The sequence below is a fragment of the Macaca fascicularis genome, chromosome 17 (assembly GCF_037993035.2).
Source record: "Macaca fascicularis isolate 582-1 chromosome 17, T2T-MFA8v1.1".
NCBI classification, from domain to species: domain Eukaryota; kingdom Metazoa; phylum Chordata; class Mammalia; order Primates; family Cercopithecidae; genus Macaca; species Macaca fascicularis.
The window spans coordinates 7601523-7613748 of record NC_088391.1 but is presented as its reverse complement, the minus strand read 5'-3'; the positions used below and the strand labels follow the sequence as shown (position 1 = coordinate 7613748).

Sequence of the window (12226 nt, the reverse complement as noted above, 5' to 3'; positions counted from 1 at the left end):
ATGTTGGGTGATCCTTCACTTGAAATCGGAATTCCAATGAAAATTTATTCTTAGATCCCATGTAACTTATTAACAGTTGTACACAAATGCTCACGGGGACCCAAGGGAAAAGGCCAAGACTCTGTTCAATTTATTGTGGAGCTAACAAGATAAAAATGGCACAACAGACATCAAATTATTGAATGCTTTAAGTCTTTGTTTTGGCCTCCAAGTGCTTCAGGTCACCTAAATAAAGACTGGGATTTCCGGTAATTTTTCACCGAAGTGAGGGAAAGTCCATTTCACAAAGTAAGGGCAAAATAAAACTTAAGCAGTCCCACATCCTTTCACCCCATTAGATTTTTTTGAAATATTATCGGTCTGGGAATTCCCCAAATCTGAAACCACGCAGTAGGTATATGGGTAGAACATGTGCTCACAAAACCAATATTGTCAGCCTTGGAGGGGTCAGTTCTCACTTAATGTGAGATGCATTGCAGCCAAATTTGGCCTTGCAGATACAAAGCTCTGCCTTCTTACGAGTGTATAATAACATGCCCAATTCTTAGCTCAGGTGACCCCTCTGGAGTCATCTACCTGGCAATATCTATCAGATCTGCTTGGTTCCTACTGCATAGGCTACTCCTCTGGCACTCAATCTTTCCCTGCTCTGGTCACCCTTTGCCTAAATGAACCTCTAGATCTGACTCCTCCTGGACAGGCCCAGTCTTTTGTCATCTACGTGTGACGGACTATGGAGTTGAAGACACACAACCACAAATTTGTCGTTCTCAATTCGAAGCTTATAGAATAGTTATTTCCCTTTTCAAATTCAAGTTCAGCTCTTGGGGTATTTAATGAAAAAACAATACAGAGTCAATCATTTCATAAACATTTTTTGAACACCTGCTGTGAGCCAGGCATGGTTCCAGGGGTTGTGGATACATCAGTGAACATTCAAACAAAAATCTCTGCTCTCACGCAGCTTATGTTACAGTGTGTGTGTTTGAGGAGTAGAGGGAAAGGCAATATGTAAAGAATACAATAAATAGGTAAATTATGTATCTCATATATTGGAAGGTAAGTGCTATAGAAAAAATACTACAAGGTAGGAGTGCTGGGGGGCGGGAGGGGTGCTGCAATTCTAATGAGGTAAAAGAGTTAGAAGAAATGACACCTATCCTTCAGGAATTCAATACTACACAGCTCTTTGGTCTAGTCAGATTGCAAACTCTGTGAAGGCAGGCATGAAATGAGATTCGTCTTTGCACTCCTGGTACCTGGAAGACAAATGGACCTTAAATAGCTGCTGGAAAAACAAACGCACGCCTTCTGTTATTTTTCCAAAGCAATGCTATTTGTAGTAAATGGCATAGATTTACGAGACAGCTGGTTAGGAAATGAGTGTACTATTTGGAATTGAAAAGACAGCATACCTTGGAATCAAATCCTTTAAATTCCACTTCACGGTACTCAAAACAACAATCCTAAAACTTTTTCTCTACTAGAGTTCTGTGGGGACAAGATCCCAAGGAAAATCCATATCACTCTCCCATACTGCTGTTGCAAAGTAAAAATGTCCATCAATCAACTTCAAGTGGGAGATACTCTACCTTTTTAGACCAATAGAGAGGCAAGATAACGGATGAAGCATGGGATCAAGGTGGTGAAGACAGTAATGTTAGAGGCTCTTGAGGACACAGAGAAGACAAAAATGAAACAGAATATAAAGCATAACCATCTTTATCAAGGCTCTCTATGATGCTTACCCATGCCTCCCTCCAGCTCCTCCTCCCACTGAAGCCATAGGATAGGCATGGTTCCTTGTCTCACTCAAGAATTTTTTGTCTTCTTGAAGCTTGTTACTGTGGTGGCTTTCTGAGTTGCAAGTGTCAGCTAATAAGTGTACAAAAAAATGTCATTATAAATCATCAGTCCTTCTTCCTGTTGTGGCACTCATACTCTGACACTGCTATGTAATCATGCATATATTCACTCACTTTCTGAATAAACACCAATGAAAGCCTACTGTGTGCCCAGTTTTAAGTGCTCGGGGTTCAGAAGCAAACAAGGACAAAGCCCTTGTCACCAAGGAGACATTTTTCAAGTGGAATTAGACAATAAATATATAAATATATAATATAACGTCAGTTGACAATGAGTACTATGAAGGAATATAGCAAGGTATGGGAATAGAGAGTGATGGAGGTTTGTATGTGGATGTGCCTGCCACTTTAGAGAAGGTGGATGGGTAAGCAGCCGCTAAGATGGTGCCAAGGATCCCCACCTCCTAGTATTCAGACCCTCATGTACTCCCCTCCTCTTAAGTGTGGGCTGGACTTACCGACTCCTGTCTAACCAACAGAATAGAGCAGAGGCAATGGGATGCCACTTCTGAGAGTAGGGCATAAAAAGACTGGCTTCTGTCTTGGGTTCTCTCTAACTCTGTCTTCCTGGCTCTGGCAGGAAGCCAGCTGCCATGGCATGAAGCATGAGTGAGCTTGTGGGTAAATCCTCTCCCACGCAATCCTCAAGACTGCAGCCTGGATGACATCTTGACTACAGCCTTGTCAGAGACCCTGAGTCAAAATCACCCAGCTAAGCTCCACCCAGATTCTTGACCCACAGAAACTGAGACGTATTTGTTGCTTTCAGCCACTAAGTTTTGGGATAATCTGTTATGCAGCAATGGACTAATGCCCAGTCAAGGATGGTCTCTCTGAGCAAACGACTTTGGAAACAGACAGGCCATGTGAAGATTTAGGGGAAGAGAGGTTCGGGAAGTAAAGGGCAAGTGCCAAGGCCCTGAGATGGCAATGTTAGGCTTATATGGATAAAAGAAGTGAGAAGGCCAGTGTGGCAGAGTCACAGGTGATGCTTTGGGAAGAGAGCAGGGTGGGGCAGGTGGGGGAGGCAGGCAGCTCATGCAAGCCAGCCAGGAGGGCTCCTATGGATAACACGACACAGTCTGTACTGTGAAGATCATTAGTTTAACTCCCACTAACTGGCTTAAACAACAACCATATATATCAATAGCAATAGCTAATGTTTGAGTATTTAAGTGTCTAGAAATTGTGCTAAGTGCTTTACTTCATTTATTTGTCACAATAGCCCTATGAAGTAGGTGTCATTATTAGCCTAATTTTATAGGTAAGGAAACTGAGGCTCAGAAAGGTTAAGTCACTTGCCCACATTCATAAGATAGGAAGTGTGGAGCCAACAGGCCCTCTGACTTCAGAGTCCCTGCCCTTCGCCTCTAGACAACACTGCCTTGAAAGAGGTCGGCAGAGAAAAAGAAAGTCTCTCCCACCCATGAAAAAAAAAACAACAAAAATTGTAACCCCAAGTTGTTGTTTAAGCCAACTAGTTCAGTCTCTGCGTGATTAGATGCTCCAGGCTGTTGGATTTTCTCTTGGAGTCCTTTTTAACAGAATTGGTGGGGGCATTATTCATAATTTTTTTGAGGTTTGACTTAAGTCAGGAAGGTAAAACTCAGAAAAGCACCAAGGTAGCTTTTCTTTTTGCGATATGCTAAGTGCCTTGCGTAATGAACAGGGAATACACAGAGAAACAGTACTAGATTAAAAAAATCAGGCTGGGAGCGGTGGCTATCCCAGCACTTTGGGAGGCCGAGGCAGGCAGATCACGAGGTCAGGAGTTTGAGACCAGCCTGTCCAATATGGTGAAACCCCGTCTCTACTTAAAAATATAAAAATTGGCTGGGCGTGGTGGCGGGTGCCTGTAGTCCCAGCTACTCGGGAGGCTGAGGCAGGAGAATCTCTTGAACCCGGGAGGCGGAGGTTGCAGTGAGCTGAGATCGCACCACTGCACTCCAGCCTGGCCAACAGAGTGAGACTCCGTCTCAAAAAATAAATAAATATAGTCTTTGTAATGCAGTTTTTACAACCAACTGACCTAGATTGAGCCCTGGCTTCCTACCAATAGTCCAGATACCTGGCACCAAGCCAGGTATCCATCTGCTATAGAACTTGCTTTTCTTTCTGCTTAACCTTTATCTTAAGGCTTAAGGAAGATTATGAATGTTCCATCAGAATCTTAATTTCTTTTTTTCAAAGAGGAGAAACACAATTCGTCTGTGATTTTTTAAAATATCCTATTAATGAGAATGCTATTTTAAAGTATTTCTCTTAAAAGCTATGGCTTTAACAGACTGATAACCTTCCATACAAGGGTCCTCAAATCGTATTATAGATGGAAGAAAAGAAAAAAATAACACAGGCTACTACGGTTTTTTGTTTCCAAGTTTTCACTTTGAAGGATAAACCAACCCAGCTTGCTCAACATCAATGATATTACAATAATAACACTAATAGCTAACATTCCCGAGCACTTTGAATATTATCTAAAGTAACAGTTGTAACATCCCTATATGGTATTCTTCTTATCCCGATTTACAGAAGAAGAAACTCAGGCACAAAGATATTAAACAGTATGTCCAAGGTCTCATGGCTAACGTCTAGAGCCAGGATCAAAACCCAGGCATTGTGAGTCCAACAGCTCTTAATTCCAATGTTATACTGCCTCAGTTTGCTATGCCTATGCTTACTGAAAAGATATTCAGGATTCCACACACATTAACTTCTATTCCTAAAGAAGGTCTATTTTGGCTGGGCACAGTGGCTCACGCCTATAATCCTAGCACTTTGGGAGGCTGAGGTGGGAGGATCACTTGAGTCTAGGAGTTTGAGACCAGCCTGGGCAACACAGTGAGACTATCTCCACAAAAAAATAAAATAAAATTAGTGAGGCATGGTGGCACATGCCTGTAGTCTCAGCTACTCAGGAGGCTGAGGTAGGAGGACTGCTTGAGCGTGGGAGGTCAAGGCTGCAGCAAGTTGAGATTGCACCACTGCATTCCAGTCTGGTTAACAGTGCAATTGTCTCAAAAAAAGAAAAAAAAAGTGTACTTTTCTTAAAAAAAAAAAAATTTCAATTAAAATAAGCCCTGCAATATACATACATATATCAGCCAACCAAAAACACCTCCAATGTCCTACATATCCTCCTTCCCACAGAGTAGTTCCATACTCTTTACTGTAATTGTTAGGTAAATACATATACAGATTAAAGACAGATGATATAAATTTAGGCACTAATAAAAGTTATAAACACATACAAGGCTGAAATACACAATTTATTCCTCTAGAAAGGTTCATAATTTTGCTTTCATTGCTAAATAATCTAAGCTCAGGTTTTAAAAAAAATTCTGGGCTCATTCTCTTTTATCCTTGGTCTCTCTCTTCCTGTATTTCTCTGCTCAAATGTCACCTCCCCAGAAAGGCCTTCCTTAACTACTTAATCTCAGTGTCTTCTCCTTGTCATCATTATTTTACTACCTGAAATTAAATTTGTTTGCATGTTTCTTTATTGTCCAACTCTGCCATTAGAAAAAAAAAAACCGCATGTGGGTCAACTTGTTCACTGCCGTATCCTTGGCCCCTAAACTGTGCCTCCATGTAGTATGTGCTCAATATTTATGGAACGAATTAATGAAAACATTCCCTGTAAAGCAAGCAACTTGGTGAGTACAGACTGCAAGAGCCAAGCTGTTCACTGCCCTGATCTCCTCCCCTCAACTCTCAATTTTCATATTGGTAGCCCTGGATTCATATCCTTGTAAAAGACATGAATTCTTCTGATATGGGTTTGGGAAGGAGGTAAGGGTGGTTGCACCCACTAACTCCTATTAGTAAGGACAAGTTAGAGAGAAGAAATGATAAATCCTGCCTTACCGGTTTTTGGTTGTGAGGGAATGGTAGGATAAACAAAGGGGTAAATGAACATGGATATGGGGCCTTTGGGGTCATCTACAACTCTTCTATTACTCCTCTATAGAATCTGTCTCTAAGTTACTTTTTTTAAGCATTTTTTTTTGTATCCATCCTTTTATCTCCTGTCCTACAAGTATGCCTTCCTTACATGATACCTGAACTATTACAAATGTCCCCAGCTCACTGCTTCTTCCAGTTTCCTTCCACTTACCCATTCTGCACACGGGCATGGGACAAAAAACAAAAAACTAAAACTTTATGGCAGTTCTCGCTCAAGAATCTTTAACAGCTCTCTTACACTGAGAAAAAGGAAACCATTTTTTCCTGTTATTAGTATTTTATAAGCCGCCAATTCTTTTGCCATCTTCACTGGCTGACAGAATGGGTGCTCACGAAAGAATTGAAGTTTCAGTAGTGCCTTTCACCCATCCCATTCTGAATTCATCACGTAATACTCTACACTGCACATTCGGGAACTTCATTGTCAGTACAACTGGTTTTCTTTTTCATGTGTACAGCTCTTGTCTGCCTTCTCCAAAACCACAGAAGGATTTTCAGGACAGATTCATAGTCTCTTATTTCCACCATTTCTCAGGACTGTGCTACTATTAGGTACATACTTACTGTATAGTTAAATAATTAGAGATCTAATAATCCAAGTTTGAGAAGAATTTCATCATGGGGAAAAATAAACAAAAAAAAACAGACACACAGTAACTGTACCAGGATAGTTTATAAAGCAGCAAAATAAAATAGCAACATTAAGAATTCGAGCAAAAAAAGGCTGGGTTTGGGGGTCTTAGTAAGTACTTGAAAGCAGATGCGTAAACTTCCAAGATCCCAGTTTAAAGGTTGTTACAAAGAATGACTCTAAATAACGCTAACCAAAAAGATGACTTTTGTCTAGTGATCTGGAGACCATCTAAAATCTGAATAATATGTTGAAGGGCAACTAAAAGGCGGCTGGTGGGCGGTAGGCCATGGAACTTGATATGCTTTCCTGTCTCTTGAGATGCAAGACCACTTCGTATGTAGACACCTTTCCATCTCTAGAGATTCTGTGTGAACCTGTGCATTATGCCAACTAATTAGAGTACTTAGATGTTACAGCTATATGCAATTTATAAATAATTAGCTTGTAAAGTACTTTGAAAATAGAAAGTGCCAGCAAGTACTCAGAATTACTATATATTAAAAGCTTTTGGTATATAATATTATTTAATAATCAGCTTTTTAAAAGTCATAGTACTTTACAGCTGAAGAGAACTTCTGATCTTGAATCACTGGCATGAGTTTATTTAGAATAAAATGTTATTGGAGTGCAAATCAGATGCGGATTAACTTTTCACAGTACGTATGAGTATGATTCACATTCGTCTCCCTGGTCCTTTTTGGACCAACTCAGCTTTCCCTCAGGTCCCTACAGACTTTATGCAGATTCCTTTCACATATACAAGACTCTTGGTTAACCTGCCTACCCTGTTCTCAGTTTCTTCCCTTCACCCAACTGCCTTCTGCAGGTGTTTTTTATGAACCTTTGAGTTTATGGCCACCCTAAAGAGATTCAAGACAGAATGCTACATGATCAGTCTAAATCCTTTTAGGTGCAATGAAGTCGTGATGTGGTGAGCGGTCGCCTCTGGGTGTGCTTCCCACTGTACTTCATCTGCTATCATCAGTCTGTACCTTGCTGTCCACTAATTAAACTTTGTTTTCATCTCCTGACAGGCCTTGGTTCAGAGGAATTAAACTCCATGTAAGTAATTCTGTTTACTATTCCCACAGGCAAAGTTTTGGGAGAGGAAAAAAGTTTTTAATCCTTTTCCACATCCTTTTTAAGCTTCCTTTTATCTTCAAAGGCTAATGCCCTTAAACATTGACTTTCCAGAATTTCTTACTATCACCATAAGAGAATATTCTGTATCCTTGCCCTGTAACATCCCTGCTCCCACCTAAACTCACCTCTTCCAATGTCTTCATGTGCTTCTTTTATTGGAAAACCAAACTAAGCCATTCCTCTGTATGAGTGGTAATGTTTACTCCTCTTAGGCAGTAAATTAATGCTGCTACTGCCTAGTGACCTCCATGTTAACTGCAGGTGACATTTTTCTATTCCCTATTTGAAACCCTTGGCTTCCACACCCTACTTTTGCACTTTCCTACCATCACACTGACACAAACTTATAAATACTCTTATCTTTAAAACTCTTCTTTGACCCAAACTTTAAATACTGAAGTTGCCTAGGGCTTGGTTCTGGGCCCACTTCTTTGTCACCCTCTATTTTTTTTTTTTTAAATCAATTTATGTCATCTTAATGGCAAGGACTCACAAAATTTGTCTCCAGCTTAGATCTCTTCCACGATCTCCAACTCACATAGCCACTGCTTACAATGTTCAAAGATGAAACTTTTGATTCCTATTATCTTTTCCACCTCCCAATCTATTTTCCATTTTAAGCTTTTCAATTTCAGTAATTGGCCCTAAAGCTAGGCAGTAGTCATCTTTGATTCGTCATCTTCCACATTCAATTCCTGAGGTGTACCAATTCTGTGCCAATTCAATTCTAAAATATACCTCAAACCTACCTTCTCTTCTCCATCATTAGCTTCTACCCTTCTAGGCCACTTCAACTCTTTATAGTGTCTCTCTCTGCTACTACTCCAGCCTCCCTATAATTCATCTCCCCCAACACTGTAATCAAAGTAATGAAGATGCCATTCCCACTGTGCTTAAAATCCAAAATCTCTACTACCCCGTCTCTTCCTCCCATGGACTCCAGAGGGACCGGCCCTTCTCCTTGTCTACTGTGCTACAATAACATACAAATCTTCTTTCAGTATCTTCAGTTCCTCACGCCACCAGTTTTCTGCTTCAGGACCTTTGCACATGCTATACCCCCAGAATGCATTTTCTCTCTTTGCACAGCCAGCTCTCTCCCTTCCTGTAATCTCTAGAACACCTTTCCTAACTTCCATGCCTAAAGCAGATTCCTTTCTCATGTTTTCTATCTTGACCCTACATTTGCTGCTTTCACAGAATTACAAGTTTTTAATTTTATATATATTTTTTGAGACAGGGTCTCACTCTGTCACCCAGGATGGAATGCAGTGGTGTGGTCATGGCACATTGCAGCCTCAACCTCCTGGGTTCAAGATACCCTCTTGCCTCAGCCTCCCAAGTAGCTGGGACTACAGGCATGTGTCACCATGCCGGGATAGCTTTTTAATTTTTTTGTAGAGACAGGGACTCCCTATGTTGCCCAGGCTTGTCTCCTGGGCTCAAGTGATCCTCCCACCTTGGCTTCCCAGGTGTGAGTCCTATGGCGAGCCTTACAATGTTTTTTTTTTTTTTTAAAGGGGCTCTTATTATATGAGAACAGGACTTACTCTGTCTCATCCACTATCCCTATATATCTATCCCCAAGGCCTGGAACATACTAGTGCTCAAAAATATGGAAATATCTTTAAAGAAGTTGACTGAGTATAGGAAATGTAGGCTCTACAGCAGGCTAGTATAAGAGGTCAAGTTTGAGTGACTGAAAAGCTGCAGGCCATAACTACTTACATGAATTCATATTTACTAAGTGTCTACTACTTGTCAGGTGTTCCAGGTACCAGAATCATGTTGACCTGCAAGTTGGTATAATGGGTAAATAAGCACTACCAACAGCATAGTAAATACCAAGGCCAGGAAACACAGGGCGTAATGAAAGCACAAAGAAGTACCCAAACTAGGCTGGGGGGCCTGACACATAAGCTTTCACTTAGTATGGCAGGAGTAAGACTGGCCCAGGAAGAGGGGATAGCATAAACCAGGCCCCAAAGCACAGAGCACTGGTGGATGGGATATGTGTTTTCCAAAACAGTCATTTCCTTGGAATTTTCCTTCTCCTTGGCTTTACCTTCTCTCAAATAGGGCTTCTTCTACGTTACCCTAGGCTATACCTATCTAAGGACTGAAAATGTTATCTAGTCATCCCAATTTTCTCCTTCTGTAACATAATCAAAACATCTTACCTTACTTAGATCATGACTAAGTATCAATATCCCGAAATTCAAGCAGTAAACTGGCATATTTCCTGTAAATGCCTCAAAGATGGAGCCTTACTCCTTAAAACTCTCATGTAAAACCAGAATTCTCACACTTCTTTCAAATTATTCCCACCCTTGCCCAGTCTACCAACCACAGCAAATGATGCAATTCTTTAAAGGCCAAAAAGTTTAGCAAGAAGTCAATTCCCCACCCCAATTTTCTTTCCTTCTTTTTTTAAACTAACAACAGTCTAACTGGGGTAATGGTTTTTGTCTCTTCCCTTACTCCCACCACCCCAACTACAGACATGGATACACACTCCTTTTAATTCCCATGATCACAGTTCTTATCTAGGTCTCTGATATGCTCAGTTTCCTCATTTTCAATGCTGGCTTAATTAAAAGAAAAAAAAAAGTCATCCTCAAGGACCATTTGGTTGCATGGAACAGAAACCAGTCAAACTAGTTTAAATAAAAGAGGGAATTTATTAGAAGAATACAGAGGTTTTTGCAGAGGTTCCAACAGCTGCCAGGGGTCAACAGCGAGAATCACGCCTTTCTGAAGGACAGAGTATGCTGTAACCACAAACTTCTAATTCTGCGTTCTGCACCATCAGGAAGAGAATATCCTAGAGGACAGTTCTCCTTGTATACTGCATAAGGGACTAGAATGTGGATTCATTTCTGCTTGCTTTTTGATCCTTATAGTCCTTTATGCTGGCCTCAAACTTGTCAAGCACATGTTGGCAGACACTCATGAGCTCATTCAGGCCTCTCTGAAATGGCTCAACAGCTGGAAGGGTACCTCGAGTCTGAATGCGTAAATTAATTTTGCTCTCTGAAGGATGGGTCGTAGTGTAACCACAAAATTCCACTTCCGGGTTCTTCATGATCATGTAACGTAGAGAATTTCCTAGGGTATGGTCTTCCTCGTGCAATACAAATGTCACACAGTGTCTATCTGTTCCAGCTGCCTGGACCATTTCCAGGGCTGTCTTCCTCTCGCCTTCAGCCATTGAGGTCTTCAATCCAGATATTTTTCTACACACATATTTTTTATAAAAATGAGATCATACTGAATATTGTTTTGTAACTAGCCTTTTTTCATTTACTATATCACATTGCAACGCATTATTATTAATCTACTCCAGCTACATAGAATTATTCGCCTCTCATTTTCCTGCCTCCACAAACTCTATCAATAAATAATTTATTGCCTCTAGTTTTTCCCTGCTCCATTTGACCATCCACACTGGCCACAAGGGGAGTTTTCTTAGAAAAACACAAACTTAAGTGTTTGCAAAAATATTCTTTGGTAGAGTCACAAGCAAGGGATAGGATTAGAATAGGATTGGTCCTGCTAGAGGATGAAAAGGGGGTTGAAAGGCATAAAAATCCCGATTGCTCTAGTATAAAAATAGAGGATACAGATGATCAATATGCAGGCCCAACTACGGCTTCCATTTTGCAAGAGAAGGAAACTAGGAGAATGGAAGGTCCAGGAGTCAAGCGGGAGGAAGAAAAAGAGCTCAGTGCACAGATGAGTGGCTTTAGGAGCAGACTGTACATAGAAGGAACGTGAGCCGTAGTTACAGGGACAGAGGCACCAGTACCGTCCTCAGGGAGCAGAGGCCCGGGGCGTGATTTTACACGCTGCTGTTCCAACGGGGATGGGCAGTTCGGATACTTAACTCTGGTCTCCCAACTTGTCTTCCCTCCTTAATAGCTAGCGCACCTCTCAGTCTCTCAATTGAAACATTCATGTCTCCTCCCCACCTCTCTCTCCATGATTCTTCTCTGCGCCCCGAGTCAGGCCCCGACTGCCAGGCCGGGCAGCGTGCCCCTAGGCCACCCGCTCCCCTTGGGCGCGGCCCGCTCCGCCCGCCTCCTCCTCGGCCGTTACCTCTCCAGCTCCTGGTCCTCTTCCATCGCTGGGGCGGTTTCCGGATCCTCAGGTGGTGCTGGCGGATCGGGGGTTCTGTCCCATAGCGCGAGGCGTGGAGACGAAGCAGGAAGGAAGGACAGACCGACGGAAGGCGCGGAGGACGGAAGGAGGGAGGAGGAGCCGCAGCGGCGCGGCAGGGCCCAGCCGCGGGGCGGGGCATCAGGCTCCGCCCCCAGGCCCCGCCCCGACGCGGGGTGGGCGGTGGCTCGCGGCCCGGCGGCTCACCTGGGCGACCAGGCGAGGCCACTCACGGCGGGAGGGGCAGGGGGTGGGGGCAGGGGGTGGGGCCAGCGCCGCTTTACCCCGAGGCCCAGACAGGCCTGCGGGCGCGCCAGCTCAACCTTGGTACCTTTCCCCAGGTGATGGTGAAGGAGCGGGGCTTTACCTGCCGCCCCCAAATCACTTCCCTTCCCAGTGGCAAGGGCGAAAGAGGCCCGACTCCCCCACTGGGGCGGTGTTGACCCAGGATGGCCCTTCC

General features: G+C 42.7%; 2 protein-coding genes across 2 annotated transcripts in view; both read right to left on the bottom strand.

The window, feature by feature from the left end:
- Positions 1–11824, bottom strand: part of LOC102139305 (protein POLR1D) — a 45342-nt gene extending 33518 nt beyond the window's left edge. The window contains exon 1 of the mRNA XM_045377498.3: positions 11707–11824. Within this exon, the coding sequence (XP_045233433.1) occupies positions 11707–11732 (26 nt within the window). The 5' untranslated portion in view covers positions 11733–11824. The remainder of the gene's footprint in view (positions 1–11706) is intronic.
- Positions 10270–11824, bottom strand: LOC102146247 (RNA polymerase I and III subunit D). Its single transcript, XM_045377497.2, has 2 exons — positions 11707–11824; positions 10270–10844 (listed from the first exon to the last, which is right to left on the bottom strand). Exons 1-2 carry the CDS (start codon positions 11730–11732, stop codon positions 10469–10471), a joined length of 402 nt encoding a protein of 133 aa, XP_045233432.1. The 5' UTR covers positions 11733–11824; the 3' UTR covers positions 10270–10468.
- Positions 11825–12226: the final 402 nt, after the last annotated feature.